We start from the raw sequence: 18,632 nt of genomic DNA on the forward strand, positions 1-18,632 counted from the left end.
TCCAAGACTTCCCGATCAGTCCATGCTGGGGCCCTCTTTCTATTCTGAGAATGCACTGCCATCAGTGCTGGAGAGCTCTGCATCGTTGCCAGTGCTGCTGAGCTCGCCACGATGTCCAGACAGGAAATGAGATTCCAACTGGCCAGACAGGAAAAGGAATTCAAATTCAAATTTTCCCGGGGCTTTTCCTGTGTGGCTGGTCAGAGCATCCGAGCTCGTACTGCTGTCCAGAGCGTCAACAGAGTGGTGCACTGTGGGATAGCTCCCGGAGCTATTAGCGTCGATTTCCATCCACACCTAGCCTAATTCGACATGGCCATGTCGAATTTAGCACTACTCCCCTCGTCGGGGAGGAGTACAGAAGTCGAATTAAAGAGACCTCTATGTCGAACTAAATAGCATCGCAGTGTGGACGGGTGCAGGGTTAATTCGATGTAATGGCGCTAACTTCGACATAAACGCCTAGTGTAGACCAGGCCTTAGTTAGGAGTACCGAGGAGTTGCTTACGTAAACAAACAGGCACTAAAGAAAGTGTGTTATGTTGTTTATTAGCTGATAGATTTGTGGGTTTTTTTAATTAATTAATTTTGACTTTCCTGAAAATCATTTTACTACAAATCAAGGAGGAAGTGCTATCTAGCAATTAAAGCAGAGGACTAGGAGTCAGGATTCCTGTTCTCTGCCAAAAGCTGACTGTGCAGCCTAACAAGTCACAAAGGACTAGGTTGTGCCTAGACCATATGTGGCTATATGCAGGAAAGTAGTGGGAAGTAAAGCCACCCTCACCTCCTACTCTGTGTGGCTGAACTAGGGCTGCATATCTGAAACTTCCATCACAAACTAAGATGAGGAGAGTGGCCAGAACCATGAGCCTGCTCCCCTCCACACACTGGGCAGCAATCTTGGCCAGGCGCAGGGGAGAGAGAGTTAGCTGTACCCTGAAAAGTGGCAAAGTGACTTATTCCTCCTCAAAGTAAGATCAGAGCAGGGGAGAAGTACTGATTGTGAGCTCCTCCTGTGGTGTTGAGGCTTAGGGCTTGTCTACACTTCCGGACGGATCCACAGGCAGCAATCGATCCAGCGGAGGGTCGATTTATTGCGTCTAGCATAGACACGATAAATCAACCGCTGATCGCTCTAGAGTCAACTCCGGTACTCCACCTCAATGAGAAGCACAAGGGTAATTGATGGGGGAGCGTCTCCCATCGACACACTGCAGTGAAGACACTGCAGTAGGTGGATCTAAGTACGTCGACTTCAGTTATGTTGTTCACGTAGCTGAAGTTGCATAACTTAGATTGATCCCTCCCCGTAGTGTAGACCAGCCCTGAACCTCTTCATCTGTAACGTGGATGTCCATAGACGTTAAGGCCAGAAGAGACCATTATTGTTACTAGGTCTGACTACCTGCGCCATGCAGGCCATGGAATTTCTCCCAGTAATTCCTGCATCATACCCATAACTTGTAGGATGTTTACCTATCCCCAAAAAATAATAGGGCTTCATTTATTAGCTTCCCAATTACTTCCGTGGGAGTTTTGGGTGTACAAGGAACACACAATAGGACCTGGAAGCGTAATAATCTTATACTGTACAGAACTTGGAACAAAAGTTGACACAGGTGTATAAAGTATTATTACTCATTAATATTATGTTCCATTGCTTTATAATAGTCCCATTATGGTTAATTAATCTAAAGATATGTGTATGCAAGTGTCTGTTTTGCAAGCAGAGAGGCAGCAGGTATGCAGAAATTAACATTGACCTCCTGCTTCTTCTTGCACCAGATTCTACCATCCTTTCTCAGGATAAATAATACCTAATGTTGTATAAGCAGAGACAACACCAGAAACACACACACTAAGTCAGAGACTGTGAAATTAGTCTTCATATATTCTCAGGATCTGGGTTTCTTTGTTTGAACTTACTAAGGTGAAAAAAATTAAAAATACTGAGCTGAAGTTATTGCATAATTTCAGTCTTAGATATAAGATGTTAGACACCCCCTGAGAAATATATACTTAAGCCTCGGGCTACTGGTAAATCCTCATAAATCTATTGGTTGATCCAAAGAGAATCATCAAGAAATATTGAGCTGGGTTTTCAGCCATTGGCCTCTACTTCTGTTCATGCAAAATTGCACTTGTTCAAATGTGCACCTGCATGATGCAGATTCAGACAGCTGTACATTCATGAACACTTGTTCATGGTCTTTAAGTAGACTAAGGCTACTTAGATTCACTGGTGCTGAAACAGTTTTTATAGTGGGGGTGCTGAAGGCGGAAACTATGTATTTGGGTTGTTATTTACTTCAAGCCAGAGGGTGTGGCAGCACCCTCCTGCACCTGTAGTTCCAGCACCTATGGCTAGATTCTGAACTCAAGTTACCATGGTGTAAGTGTGGAACAGCTGCATTCACTTCAGAGGAATAGTCTCAGATTCATAATGAAGTTATAGAGTTCACAATCTGGTCCACTATTTATAGGGGTTAGACTATTCACAAGTGGAGGCAAGGTAGAGGCTTGGCTTCAAATGTGTGTCACGTTTTTTTTTTTCTCAACCAGCTGATTACATTGTTTAAAGTAGCTAAAATACCTTGGACATCTACAGGTTCTACAGTTGCAAATTAACTACTTGGAGAGCTGTCTGCCAAAGAATGTGGTTGAAGCCCCAGTTCTTGAGATATTTAAAACTAGTAAAGCAAAACATTTGGAAATGTACTTTAGTGACCAATCCTGTACTGGCAGGGAACTGGACAGGATGCCCTAATATGTCCATTCCATCTGCATTTGCTCATTTCAAGAAATTAGACACTGTAGAGTAAGTGAGAATGATGGAGTTTGTGAGGTACTAAATCAGGATTCTTAAACTGAGGAATAAGAAAATTCCTCAGGGTATTAATTGCCCCACCGCTGCATCTTTGTTCCCAGGGCTCCATTCATTACAATTACAGGAGATCATAAACATGGCAGCCAGCTCTGAGATGTGAAGAAGATAAGCTCGCACTCAGCTTCACCTTTCCTACTCCTCCTCTGAAGGACAAGGCGAGAGAATGGGACTGTGAGTAGTCCTAGTTTCACCCTCTCTTCTTGTCATTCCAGTGCGGTGAGTGAGGAATCAGAGCCTAGTGCTACCATCTCCCTTACAGTACAAAGTCAGCACCTGTGTTTACATGGTCTCGTTGCTGCAATGAACTGTCTCTCTGAGGGTGGCAAGTCTTTCCTCTGCATGTTATATCAGTCTTGAATTTGTTAGATAAATTCTGACACAGGAAGACCGTAGCAGGAGGGCCAGGTCCTCAGTCCAGTCACTCAGACATGTGAGGAAGAAGACAGAATCCATTAACAGGATTTGCTGCAAGCTGTATGAGGAGCAAGAGGATAAAATGGACAGCTTTGATGCAATCCCTAAAATAGATTCCCTTCTTTCATAGCTAATTAAAAAGTCTACAGTATTCCTGTATTTTCCAATTTTGGCTGGTCAGGAAATATTTTGACCTTTCTCATGGTATTTCAGTCCTGTTTCTGTCTCTGACTTCAACCAGGAAAAACTGAGGGATGCAAATTCATTTAAATACTGTAGTACTCTTCTCTCAGAGCAGTTTCAAGTTTGATTTTTGTTTTGCACAAAGGCTTTCAAGACAGTTTTACTTTCTTCAAGCAATTTTGGCAAACCCTATTATGATTCACATTTATTTGTCACCTACACTTGTGTTCTAGTTCACAAAAGTTGCTGGATGTGACTCTAATTTGCAGTAAAGCCAAGGGAGCTCAACGGTGCTCTGTTTATCCCAGTGGCACCATAGTATATAGGAGGAAATCTTGTTTTTGGAAAAACAGTTTCCAAGATTTTAGTTTTATCCCTGCTTTATGTAAAGATGAGTCAGTTCTCCTGCTTAATGGAAAAATAGAATAACATTGGGTTTTGATACAATATGGTAAACATGGATACAGAATGCTGAAAAGGGATTGAAGATCTCTTAAGCCAGGGATCGGCAACCTCTGGCACGCCGCTCACCAGGGTAAGCCAGTGTGTTTACCTGCTGCGTCCGCAGGTTCAGCCAATCGCGGCTCGCCACTCAAAACCAATGGGAGTCGCGGGAAGTGGCGGCCAGAACATCCCTCGGCCCACGCCGCTTCCCGCAGTCCCCATTGGCCTGGGACAGCGAACCACGGCCAGTGGAAGCTGCAATCAGCCAAACCTGTGGACGCGGCAGGTAAACAAACTGGCCCGGCCCGCCAGGGTGCTTACCCTGGCGAGCTGCATGCCAAAGGTTGCCGATCCCTGTCTTAAGCCAATGATATTGAGTGTTTTATTCCTTATTGCTACAAAAAGAGAGCCTCACTTTAGGCTGTATGTACTATGAGTTATGTAGAAGTATCTCACTCTATTGACATGATGCATTGCAGCAGAGTACAACTCAAAACAGTGCTGAAGAAAAAATTATGTAAAAATACTGGTATGTGCCTGTCTCAGATGTACCTAAGAGGTATATAAGAGCAATGGATGGCACTTCCCAGTTGACTGTGAAGGATAAGTTACGCGTAGGGTTTTTTAGATGTTTTTCTGCTCCATCCTTTTATTGTTTTCTCTGCTGACTCTTTTGAAATAAACATTCTCACTGTTTGAGTTGTGTTACATCTCACTGGGAGATCAAGCCATCTGTTTCCTTGCTTTTATTATTACATTTTGTTAATAACCATGTAAAATGTTCCTGCCCTGTTCACTACTCTTCACAAAGTACTGCCACTTGATATTGCACATTCTTCCTGAACACCTGCTGTCAAACGCATCAAGTCTTTTCTTGAAAACTTGCACAATGCTCCAGGTCTTGAGCAAGACTGACGTGACAGAAATGTTGTGCAGCCTGATTTTTATATAATGTGAAGTCCTTGTATAAGAACTGATAATAGAAGAATTAAAACATTTTGGAGGAATTATTTCTCTGTGACCCAAATCATTTTATAAAATTCTCATTCATTAATGCAATAGTTAAAATAATTGTTCTTAAATAGGTTTAAAAATCATACTAGCCCACCCTGAGTGCAAATTTAGATGTTGTTTAACAAGAACAGAGAATAATCTGCATAAATCTTGGGAGAGTCAGGAGGGTAGTAGCTGGGGAATAGGTCTTCCAAGAAAAGAACCGGTAGGAGGTGTTGGATGAGCTGAAAGTGGTGGAAGCTTCCCTCCTCCTCCCTCTCTCCCTCTCCCCCCCAATCAAGCAATCTGAGAAACCAGCAAAAAGAGTCTCCAGCACCACTTCGGAGCTGCAGGTACACTAGATCCTCTCATTCAGGCTTCAGGCCAGGGCACAGCACCGAGATAGCACTACTCACTGTGGTTGATGGTGACTCCGATCTGAAGACAAAGGAAGTATAGTCATATGTGTCCTGCTTGACCTCTTCTTGGCATTTGATACCATTGATCATCAAATAAACTGCAGGGGTGAATGGAAATGCCCTGAAATAGCTCAGGTCCCTTTCCAACTAAACTGCGAGGGGCATTATGGACAACTGTTCTCCACCTCCAAACCTCTCACCTCTGTGGAGCTCCACATGTCACAATCCCCCTGCCAGATTTGCAACGTGTATGTATAGCTATTGGGGAAACTGGTCAGACAACACTGACTGAAGCAGTATGACAGTGAGTTTTATGTCTGCTTTATGTCAGCCATAATAACCCATTCCCCAGCTCTCTTACTGCTTACCCCCAAATCAGCTGCTGGATGGAGTAGCTGGTTAAAGCTGATCCCAAGCAAGACTAATATATTGATATAAAGACAGAAGAACTTCAAAGAACTTGCCTCCTCTGTAATGTTTGCCCTTGATTGTCCGTCCACAACCATAGTGTGCTTTTGGAGTCCTTTCTATTAGATGCTCAAATAGCAATCATGATCAAAAAGATCCACTCCTATTTGCAACCGGCCAAATTATTGAGCTTCATCCTAACCCAGGCCTAACATCAGGCCATGATGTTCTATGCATCCTCTGGACTTGAATATTTCAACATGTTATATCTAGGAATTAAGACATACACTCTGGAAAAAAATCCAGCTGTTGCAAAACACAGCAACTCATCTGTTACCAAGACAAGCCTGTTCCCATTGACTGCAGTTTCCAGTTCAGGGTCTATGTCCTACATCAGATACAAAGTCCTGGTAGAGCTCCCTGTGATTGGATGCTCACCAGGCTGTTGCATTTGGGTCCTGCTCTGTAACCCTCCTGAATCTGAACAGAGTCCAAACACTGCCCCTGGTTGTGGAATCTAGGCATACTGTTGAGGTGTAGGTCCTCTGTCTTGCACCATCTTCTGAGACCCCCCCCAGAGACTAGTGCTGACCTCTGATTCCCCCATAGCTTAAGGACACCCCTTCCAAAACTCCAGCTATCGGGGTGCTGTGGGTTTACAGTTCAACTCTTGAGGGGTATGTGACAGTGGAAGTGAACAGACACACAGACAGGGTTTGCACAGGATTCTAAACACCATTATGCTTTACTTAATGCAAGAGATACACGAGTCTAGATGAAAAAATAAACACAGCTATATGGTTTCACTGTCTCAGTTTCCTGGGGAGTTCTTTGAGCTTGGGCAGAGTCATCTGGGGTGTCCAGGATCTTCCACCTGCAGTTCATAGCTTTCCTTCAGAATCATAGAGTCCCTCTCCCTCTCTGTCAGCTAGCTTTCTTTTCCTCTTGGCAAGTTAGACAGGACAACTCTGCCATGAAAGCGTGTCCCTCTCTCCTTTGCAAAACTTCCTCTGTCTTGCTCTGTGAGTTTGTTGAGTTTATGTATCCTACAAACAATGTCTTATGAATCCTTTTTTCTCCTGCTGGGGATTTTCCACTCCCTCTCTTTGCAGAGAGAGTGGAGGAACTAGCTATCTTCAGCCTACCCATTGTTCCAAGGTGTTGCCACCTGATTAAGCAACCATTTAAGATCTAATGACAACCATTGTACCTAATCCAGAAGATACGTTCTACAGCCCCTGTCAGTAAATTATGGGTTCCATATCTACTGAAGCAGTCCATATTCAGCAATTTCCTAACATTAACCAGAATTTGTAAATTCTGTATTGGAGGGGGGAGGGATAGCTCAGTGGTTGAGCATTGGCCTGCTAAACCCAGGGTTGTGAGTTCAATCCTTGAGGGGGCCATTTAGGGAACTGGGGTAAAAATCTGTCTAGGGATTGGTCCTGCTGTGAGCAGGGGGTTGGACTAGATGACCTCCAGAGGTCCCTTCCAATCCTGATATTCTATGTTTCTATGAAATGCCCCATATCATCACATCCTGATATTCAAAGAACTTCATGAATTGTTCCTTCATGATCATGACCAGCTGTGTTCCAGTGTACCAATAAAAATGTCAGCCAATAGGGGGAAAACTATTGAGTATGGGCAAAGCACTTCTATAGGAGCTGGATTTATACTATGGAACTCACTCCTACAAGATATAAAAATGGCAATGAAACAAACCTCTTCTTTAGCAGTTAAAGAATTCACATCTCCAATTTAGCTTTTCCTTGATAGATTTGTCACGCACAATACACTGACCCCAAACAGGAAGTCCCACAAACTATAAAGTAATCAAGCTCTTTCTCATACAAGCTAGGAAGAAAGAGATTTATTTTTAAATGCTTTGCAGGTGCTCAGGTACTATGGTGATAGAAGTTAATAATTGCGTTGCTGGATTATATTCTAAGATTTTAAAATACCTCCAATCTCGAGGAGCATTTTTTCAGTAGGGCTCACTAGAAATCAGGTTCATATAAAGAGTCTGTTAGTTTAGGTTAGAAGGACTTAGTTACAAAGGATACAGATTTTTCTGCTCTTTCCAGTTCTCCAGTTGCAGTGAGTTATAGACCTGTTGGTCCCAGGATATTAGAAAGAAAAGATGGGTGAGGTAATATCTTTTATTGGGCCAACCATCTGTTGGTGAGAGAAAAGCTTGAAAGCTTGTCTCTTTCACCAACAGAAGTTGGTCCAATAAAAGACATACCTTACCCACCTTGCAGGGCCGGCTCCAGGCACCAGCTAAGGAAGCAGGAAAGCAGGTGCTTGGGGTGGCACTCCGTCCGCTATTGGGGCGGCACGTCCGGGTCTTCAGCAGGAATTCGGCGGCGGGTCCCTCTGTTCCTCTTTGAGCTGCCGCCAAAGAATGTAGCGGCGCAATTGCGCTGCCGCCGAAGTGCCGCTGCTCGGCTTTCTTTTTTTTTTTCTGCCGCTTGGGATGGCAGAAAACCTGGAGCCGGCCCTGCCACCTTGTGTCTCAGTTCTCTAATTCTCATTTCAGGTCTGATCCCAATGGATTCTAAGGTTGGACTGAACTATTTTCTTGATGCATTATATAGATTCTGTAGGAAAGGTCATTTAAAGGAAAAATGTCCTAATTTAATAGAGGAACCCATTTATGGAGATTCATTACAATGGGGAATGTTCAACACACTAACCCTCCAACTTAAATTCGGTTACTTCCTGAACTGAATACCCCTTCATGTTCAATGTAATCTGTGCAGTTTTCATTTTGCTAGTGGAAAAAAAAATGTTTGTGAAACTTCACTGGACTTCATGTATTACATTGTTCTTTCAAATCTCAAGTTGCCTTCTTGGGCCATATAGAGGAAGTAGGTTGCTGTAGGATGAAATCAGAAAGATGTTAATGAGATTAGGCATGAATGTAGAAGTATGTCAGAGGCTATGGGATTTTCTTCAATCCTAGCTGAAAAAACTATGCCTGCTTTATCTACTTACTATAATATTGGCAGCGTCCTTTTAATTCTGCATTGTTTGACAATGTAGTTCTTGCTGTGGCTAAATATCTCTCTAATAAGCTAACTAATGACACTCTAACAAGCTAACTAATGACATGCTTTAAAAAAAATTAGCGAAGCCCTAAGGTTAATTCTAGTTTAAGAATTAGTATTTCCATTCTCAACAGGAACCACAAATAGTTTACCTGGGCTTTACAGACTTAAGATTTTCTTTCCTGAATAATTATCTACAATAATTACACACACACAAATACCCTTGTTTTAGAAGGTAGGTAAGCTTTCCATACATCTGCCTCAAATAACACTTCTCAAATTAAAACATTTGAGAGATTAAGGAACATTTTTTTTATAAACAATAGTATTTTCATTTTAATTGAAAATGTTATATTTGTGATGGTACGTGTTACTTGATTATCATTTCACTCTTCTGAACCCTTGTGCCCCACTGGATGATATTTTATTAACAGAGATTGTATAGTGTTCCATAGCCCGCAACCAGTAACCTATGGCTTATGTGCATTCAGGCCTCCATTCGACACCTGCCAACATGTTATGACAAAAATAAACACATTTGCATAAGTATTGCTTGATGATACGTAGGGTTTCTACCCAAACTCCAATTAATTAATTGTATGCCTTTTAACCCCACATTTTGTATCCTAGCACCTCACCATAAATGAATGATATACTTCCTAGCCTTGCATCAATTCATTCTGGTCCCATCAGCCCCCTTAGTTATTTGTGTGCTTCTAGCCCCAAATCGATTTTTCACATTTCAGCAGCCAACAGTTAATTCTGTGCTCCCCACAATTCACATCAGCCTCTTCATCTTGCACTCCCCTTTGTTCCTGCTGCAGCTGTGGCGGAAGCTCCAGGGATTCTTCAGTCCCACTTCCTCGTGTGGGGCGAGGGTGAACTCCAGTGGCTCTTCCCTTAGGAACATAACAACGGCCAGTTCCACCTTCTGACAGTCAGAGGTTTAGGGACACCCAGAGCATGGCGTTGCATCCATGACCATCTTGGCTAATAGCCATTGATGGACCTATCGTCCAGACACACATCTAGCCCTGAAGGGCAATGATCAGTTCCAGGGATTTATCAACAGTACACACACACACACCCCTAATGTGGGACAGGGGGGTCAGCTCCAGGGGTTCTTCAATCCCTCTCTCTCGTGGCCTGGGCTTGGAGATTCAGGGGGTATCTGAGCCATTTTTCATAGGAGAGAACAGAGTGACCAGGAACAGCTGGGTTCTTTCTGCTCCCTCTTGCCCACACCTCTTTTGTAAAAACAGTATCTGCTGTTCTCTCCTCCCCCACCCAAAAACTGCTCTCAGATCCTTAGGGAAGTGGAGAGAGCTCTGACTGCCACCTCTGGTTACCTTTCCTGGAGGGGAGGGATGGAAGGTAGTTTTCCCTGCACACCTGGAGGAGGAAATGAAAACCTGTAGATATGGCAGATTTGTGGTTCAGGAAAGTACTTAAGCATGTGAATAAAGTTAAATGTGTGGCCTAAAATTGTTTCATGTTCTCTCAGAGTAAGGCACAATAATCATTCTGACATCACAGATAAAACATTCAAAATTCTACCTACATACAAGGCCTTGTCTACAGTATGAGAAAAGGGGTGATTAAAAAAAAAAATCAAGTTAGCTAATCTGATTTGAAACACCACTTAGTGTAGACACAGTTTAAATACCTTTAAAATAATGTTAGCTGGTCATGGTGTATCAACGAAAGAATCTAGATTACAGCAAGACCAGCTAGTGTATTTGTAAAGGTGTTAACTTTGTCTATGCTAGGTGCTAAGTTTTATTTCAGATCAGATAGGGGGAGATTTTTTAAAAAAATCTCCCCCTAGCTAGACAAGGCCTAAATCAATTAAATCATTCTTTGTAACTATCTTATTCCAATGGACTGCTAGTCTATACTAAATCTGTGGTCATATGGGTAGTTATTATTGCGGAAGACTCGCATCTGATTTTAAGATTTAGTCTTTTATTTATTGTACGATTGGCTGGCCCCAGAGAGAGATCCAGCAGGAAGAAAGTACTGTTGCTGAAAAGCATAGTCAATCTGAGGAGGAGGTGGGATTTAATAGAGACAAAATGATTGGGGTCCTCAGGGTTTGAAGGAGGAAAAATAATCTTGTAGCTAAAGAACAAGTCTGGGAGTCAGGAGATCTGGGTTCTTATCCTCATAACTGCCATGGACTTTGTGAGATCTTGAGCTAGTTACTTAATTTATCTGCGCCTTATCTCCCCAGTGGGAGTAATAATGCTTAGGTACCACACAGGGGTGTTGAGTTTCAAACAACATTTGTAAAGCAGTTTATAATTCTTTGTGAAAAGTGCTTAGGAACACAAAGAACTATTCTTATGTGTGTGAGCACCAAAATATCTATTTTCACTTTTTCACTGCTCAACCTTTCACCGGGACTAGCACAAACCTCAGAATCGATCAACTTCCTTGCCACCATTTGTCTGGTCCCACGTAGAGCTTGGATGTAGGAGAAGGTTTGTCTCTTAGTCTCTCTGTATCCCATTTCCCAATCTGTAAAATAACTATACTTCCTCTCTGCCCTTTGTCTTATTGATTTTAGATGGTAAGCTCTTAAATGCTGGTATTGGTTCTTATTATGTGTATATACAGCAACTCGCACACGGTGGTGGCCCTAACTTGATTGGGGACTCCAAGCACATCCATAACTCAAAATTAATTTAAAAAATTCTATCTTTTAAGAAGAAAATATAGTGAAGTCAAAGCCAAAATATAACAGTATCTTTTATTTGGGCCACCAATTAGAGACTACATAAAACATGAAGCAGTCTGAAAAGACGTTGAAGTGAAAAGTAGTGCTAAAAACAGCACAAAAATAAATATGATATTCACTGCATTTCATCTTTATTTCTTCTGCTTTTTGAATTTCATTGGATAACTTCTTAGATCTTAGAATTTAATACTAATACTTTTTAATACTGGTTAAACAGTAGTCGTTGTCATTCACTATTGTTAGGCTAATTATCTCCATAGGAAGCATCCTAACTGAGTAGGTTTCCTGATTAAACCAACCCTAAATTAAGTGAAGTTCACCGTTGTACTCATGAACATTTCAGGTTTTCTGTATGTGATAAGATTAGATGTAAGCATTTCTTTAGGATCAAGTGGAATGCAATATAATACCGAATACCGTACCTTTTGTAGTGGTTGGCTCACTACAAAAGCAATTTTCCCTCTCTTGGTATTGACACCTCCTCATCAATTATTGGGAGTGGACCACATCCACCCTGACCTAATTGGCCTTCAACATTGGTTCTCCACTTGTAAGGTAACTCCCTTCTCTTCATATGCCAATATATATTTATGCCTGTTTCTGTAATTTTCACTCCATGGATCTGAAGTGGTTTTTTTACCCATGAAAGCTTTTGCCCAAATAAATCTGTTAGTCGTTAAGGTGCCACCAGACTTCTCATTGTTTTTGTGGGTACAGACTAACATGGCTACCCCTCTGATACTTTCTACCTTACAGGCCATTCTTGAAACTTGCAAATTCCTCTAACAAAAATGTTGACGAAAAAATGGCAGTGTCCTGATATAAATATGATGTAAACATTGAATTACAAACTTGTTGCATCGTCTCTTTAGTGTGTTAAGTTCCTAAATAAACGCACCAATGCTGCTGTGGGTAGCTAGTTGGAATTCATTGTATAGAGTGCAGTTTCTCTAGTTGAGAACTGTCGTGTTTTTGTTTTAAAAATAACAGGACATCTCTTAACATTCAGGATACAATTTTCCACCCCGAAGCACCACAACAGTCTTTTTAAAGCAACTCTAGGAAGGGTGTTAACTTGATCAATGCTGAGTAGGAAGGAAGGCTCTTTCCTACTATTTTTTCAGCATGACTTTCACTGACATGATCAGGCTGGGAAAAGACTTATTGGCTGACAGCCCAGGACAACTATGCAATATCTCAAGTCAACTGGAACTCAAACTACCCTGCCCAAGGGAGAACTGTAACATAAAAAGAATTTAGGTTATAGGCTGGATCTTATAAACATTGTCCAGTTTAAAGTGTTTTTTAAATATTATTTATGTGCATTCAGCATGTACATTTCTCTCAGATGCTCCATCAGCAAATGAAACATTAACAAAATTAAACAATTTCTAGACTTTTTCAAAAATATCAAAATGACTTCCTTTGATCTCACAAATTAGGTAACTGACTCCTTATAAATATTTATGTTTACTTAGGAATTAGCCCTTAAGTCCTTACTCAGACTTCCATGAGAATTTTGCCTGAGTAAAAGATCTCAGAATTTGTCCAATAATTCAGCTTAGAAATTTTACATAAAGAATTCAGTGACAATTCCATCTCAGGGGGAAAAAATAATGGCGTTCTTAAATCAGAGGGGCATTTACTATTATTATTTTCAAGTTATGAATTGAGGTATACATTAATTCTGGTTCGCAATGGAGTAGGTTTTATTTTTTTTTCTGCTTTGTTTGTATTTTATCTTTGATGCACTTTTAGTGCTGCTGACATTGCTTTTGTTTTTATTGCCATTGCTCTACTTTAAGTTCTGCTCTTGGAAAGACTTGAGCACATACTTAACATATATACTGGGAATAGTCCTACTGAAGCCACAGTGACTACTTACAGTGCAGAAAGTTATACATGCGTATAAGACTTTGCCAGATTGGGGCCTTAGATTGTAGCTCTTTTCATTTGTTTAATTTAAAAGTGTCCTGTGGCACAGGAGAAGAGAAAAACTGCTCCACTGAGATCAGACTATACTGATGATCAGAGTTATTAAGCTACAGAGTTCTTGAAACTTCATGTTTTTCGTTATTGAAACTGAAAGTCATTGGTTGCTGCCTACCATTACCATTTTTGTATTAAAAAAGTATGGGGGTGAAAGGATAACCTTTCCTTCTCTTGTAAAGACTGACAAGATGTTAGATCAGAGTAAAATAACACGTATGTGTAACATTTATATTTTCTAACTTTATTACTATAGTTTTAATTGAAGATCATAACTTATGGAGAGAATAGCCATTTATCCATCTGCCAGGTTCCAACACTCCTTGAAACAAGTCTTAAATTATTTTTAGGAAAACGTCTTTTATACTTTGTTTAGAATGGTTTCAATACATGGCTCTATTGGAATCTGAGAAGTAGCATTGGTTTCTCTTCATTTATTGAAAAATCCTAATATACAAGCATAATGCTATATATTCATGGCCTAACTGTTAGTATACTCAGAGGGGAAAATCCTCAATGTGTGATTTTTATTATTGAGTTACTTCATTTTTGTTAACTGGTTTTGTGTGACGTTTTCTTTATAGGCTTTGATGAGACCTGGACGAATTGACAGAATCATCTATGTGCCCTTGCCAGATGCCAAAACTCGTAGAGAAATCTTTAAACTTCAGTTTCGCTCCATGCCCATCAATGATGAAGTCTGCTTAGAGGAGCTCGTCCTGCAGACGCAGAAGTATTCAGGAGCAGAGGTAAAACATTCTGTTCTCTGCTAGTGGCTGGGGAGTGAAAACGCAGAACTATCCTTGTGAAAAATCTAACACAAATACCATCAACTTACTTGATGAGGGGAATTCTAAAGGCAAATACACACACACACACACACACACACACACACACACAAAATATGCTTTCCTTATTTGTCAGGTTCCTTGGAGATTGCCCAGAAAAAATAATAGTCTTAGGCTGAGTTATCTTTATCATGAAGTTCCTACTACACTAGTGGTTCCAAAAGAAGCCATGGTCACAGGGATGGGATGGGCGGATGGTCCTTGGGAAAATGGCTGTATTGGAATCATGATAATAGGGACTTTGGATTGTGGGGATGGGCACAAAGTTAGTGTGAAGGCACAGGTCCCCTGGATGATTGGCTGTGGCCTCCCACAGATCTATGGGCATCTTTCATATTTGAGGGGTGTGCTCCATAGCCTATTCTATGTGGAGGGAGAACAACCACGGAATATTGTGAGGGAATCTCTGGGAGGAGTTAGTTTGAGAGAATTTCTTCCCCAGCACCCCCTTATAGGTTTCACTGTGGGAGAGAGCAAGGTAGTCCTATTTTCCAACTTACAGAAGTCCCTATGAAAAAGTCAGCTTTTGTCTGCAGATTTCACACAGTTACCACCGTTCTTTCCTATTCTAATAATAGGGGGAAACTCATAGTTCAGATACTGTTGTGTGGTAGTTGTTGATAAATATTGGCATTTTAATGTCACCCATGTAGTCCTTGCTTACTAGTCCATTCAGTTTCTCTATAGAACCTATGATCCTTTCCTCATTTTATTTAGTTAACCTTTTTTTAAGCATTTAATTTATTTGAACATTATTACGATTGTATAGTCAAACACTCAAAAAATAGGAAATGCCAGAATTAAGGTTGCCCAGGCCACCTTCATTTGGTCCCCTTGTGCATGTGCATCATGACCTGGGTTGGATGGACAGTGTTCTAAAAATGAATAAAGGCCGTGTAGTGAATGAGGCTCTTGGGTATAGGACCTATGTTGTATTTGTTGCAGAAGAACTGAAAAAAAGGGTCTTATAATGGGAAATGTTGGGCAAGCTTAAATATTGGCATGTTACCTGCACTGCCTATACTTAGATTCTACTAGCACAATTATTGTAGATGGAGCTGGTAAGAGCTGCCTGTAGTTAAGGTTGCCCAACACTTTCTATTTTAAGAACCTGTTTTCAGTTGCTTATAAAATTGCCAGTCTTCAACCATTTAGGATGAAATTTTCCATGTTGGCTATCTGCCTCAGAACAAAGATAGGAAAAACATGTTGTTTCCCACATTTTTAAAAAAAAACAACCATTATGTTGAGAAGCGCTAGCTCCTCCATGCTTTGGAACAAGGACTTGAAATTTGGCATGATGCCTGGTATCAGGGATGTGCCTCTTGCCATCCCTTGTGAAAATTCACCCAAATTTGGCCAAGTTATAAGCCTCTTGGGAAGATGAAATAGAATTTTTGAAAAGTATCCTCTCGCCAAAGTGCAACTGCTGTGCATGATACCAGACATTCAGAATATTTGGGGGATCCTATTGAACTTGACTCAGCTAAGCACAAGTGGTGAGTTCCTGTAATTTAACTGATGCTTACTGAGAAGCATCTGCCCCTTGACTGTGGCTTTGTGCAGAATCAAAAGCAAAATAAGCTAACTTGTCATTGATTGCATCTGCTGAAAAAACTGTTCTTGGGATAGCATATATTGTAATGTTATTTATGATGGTATTAATATTTTTGTTTTTATTGTTCAATGAAGTATAGTAATAGTGACAGAGAAAACCAGCACAAAGAGAACTTCTAAAGTGAGTGTTCCTTGGAAGTGTATGTAAAAAGTCTGACGGTTGGCACCGACAGTGCACTGTTTCATTAAGGCCTTTTCTTCCTGGTGTCTCCAGTTTCCAGCTTTACAAATAATTTCCGCTGTTGAATGGCAAGTTCCCATATCCACAGTTCTATCCTTTTGTATACAAAAGAAATAGGAAACACTTGGTTTTGTGTCTATAAGATGCTGTATAAATAGGGAGCTTCTTATAGAGATGAGTTGAACTGTTGCAAAATGAGCTGAATAGACAGTGAGTAATACAGATTAACCTGAGTAAAAATAGCACAGTGAGTAATAATAGCATTCATCTGGCCTCCGTGCATGGCATTTTTTCAGATCAGATATTTGTATCTTTTCCTATCATCACTTATGACCCTCAGATATATCTCTGTTCATCTGTTGGGTGTGCGTATTTCCTTTCTCTTAATGAACATATTTATTGCTACATCCTTCTTGTGCCATGGTTAGTGCACAAGGCGGAAACTCATCACTCCTTGTCATTAGCTAAAGAACATATACATAAATGATGTATCAAGATAGTCTGCTAAATAATGTATGCTACTCTCCCATTTATCCAAATGGCCTGGGGGACATCTGAAACTTTTGGATAACCAGGCATGCAGATAAACGGAAGTGCTATTTTGAGCTACATTTCCACTGATACAGAAATACAGGAAATAAAGGGAGTAATACAGATGTTTGCTTAATACTTTGTACTTCATTAAAGAGTAAATAAACAACTTCATTGAATTTATTAAAACATCAAAATTGTATTAAAATCACAGTGGACATAATTTAATTGTGAATTATTTATCTTTTTTATGAAAATGATTAATCACAGTCTGTCACCTGTCGTCATTGTGCCAACGGCTGCAGCAAATCTATGCAGCTTGTCCCTTTGCCTTCCAGATATCACAGATGGTGGAGTTACCAATGTTGCAATGGTGCATGACATCAACAACTTTTTCTCCCCTTTCTAAGACCTTGAGAATCTGTAGTTTCTGCTTTAGATCTAACACAGATCATTTTCTTTTTGACGTTTTCCTGCTAAACTGCTCTTGCAGCTGAAACAGAATTACTAGGTCTCAGTAGCTGTAGGTAACAGCTCAGAACTGCTATACAAATTCAAAACTGTTGATTAGTGCTAACAGGCACTAAGAAACTGATTGTCACGATATTGATGGGTGATTAACCAATTTGGGGCTGCATCGGGGACACACTGTGCATTCGGATAATTAGGATTTTCTGATCAAGTGAATTAGGATAATTGGAATTTTATTGTATTTATTTTTTCAGCATTTCATTTGTGAAAAGAGCGGACATAAATAATGAGAGGAAGAGTTATAAGTAAATTGTAAAGTCCCCTCCCTCCTTTATAAGTGTAATGCTAAAATCAAAAAGTTCATATTATTTAACTGAGAGTTTGTCATGTGTCAGTCTATATTACACTATGGATATTGGACAGACCAAACAAACTCCTATAACAGAACACCCCCAAACTCTAGAGAGGTTTGGTTTCAGATCTAATCTTAACGTCTCAGGCCCTTGTCTAGTTACACAGATTCTGGTGTATGTTCAGCATATATGCTTATGGCTCCTAAAAAGTCTAAAGTAAACTTAAAGGTTATTTGAATGGCTTAAAGTGTGAGTGACATGAGGTTGTTTTTAGAAATTTTTGAATATTGTGATTGGATTCGCCTCCTGTGCCAAGTGATGGAGTGAGGAAGAATAAAGCCTTCTAGGAGCCAGGACCCAAATCTTTGCTGAAGTGTGTGCACTCCCTCCCCAAACAGATTTCTCTGGCTACAGCCCCCCTAAAGGCATTTCCCTTTTTCTAAGAATTGCATGAAAATTTTCCCTGCAGTTGCCAGGACCAAGCCATTCACACGGTAGGTCTGTCTGCAGCCATGCCGGGTCTGGCTTAACCAGATGTCTGTCTTGCCCCTGCTTTTAGACTGGATTACAGTCTCTCTAAAAGGTTTCATATTTCTTGAAGGCAATCAGTCCCTTCCTGTATCTCCAGATCCCTTCTAGGAAGTTCTGCTGACAATCTTCAGAGCTGCTGCCTCCTGACATAGCAAAACCACTAACAGGAAGCTGTGTGACTCTGCTCTATTGCTACCTTCATCCTCCTCTCTCTCAGTATGGTAGTTTGCAAGTTTTTGGCAGTGCCATGTTTTAGTGTCCATACAGTGGGTTTTTTTTTTGTAGATTCTGAATTTCAAGGCTCTGAAGTAAAAAAAAAAAAAAAAACTGCCTGATGATGCCTTGTATCAGGGGGTAGTCGTGTTAGTCTGTATCCACAAAAACAATGAGGAGTCCAGTGGCACCTTAAAGAAAAACAGATTTATTTGGGCATAAGCTTTCGTGGGTAAAAAAACCACTTCTGCAGATGCAACTGGACACTACAGTTTTTTTGATGATGCCTTGTCAGTGTTGAGCATTTTGAAATATGAACACTTATTACCATTTCCCTCCTGATTTACACACCAG

The 18,632-nt window shown here is 40.6% G+C and overlaps 1 protein-coding gene across 5 annotated transcripts in view; it reads left to right on the top strand.

The window, feature by feature from the left end:
* The window catches only part of SPATA5 (spermatogenesis associated 5), a 290,334-nt gene that overhangs the window by 218,923 nt on the left and 52,779 nt on the right, over positions 1-18,632 (top strand). For 3 of the 5 annotated variants that reach the window (XM_034772170.1, XM_034772172.1, XM_034772169.1), the window contains exon 15: positions 14,118-14,282. In XM_034772170.1, coding sequence (XP_034628061.1) covers positions 14,118-14,282 — 165 coding nt within the window. Of the gene's footprint in view, positions 1-14,117; positions 14,283-16,073; positions 16,120-18,632 lie in introns of those variants that run through there. The other 2 variants (XM_034772171.1, XR_004645908.1) reach the window with 2 other exon arrangements.

Source organism: Trachemys scripta, chromosome 5 (genome assembly GCF_013100865.1).
Source record: "Trachemys scripta elegans isolate TJP31775 chromosome 5, CAS_Tse_1.0, whole genome shotgun sequence".
NCBI lineage: Eukaryota > Metazoa > Chordata > Testudines > Emydidae > Trachemys > Trachemys scripta.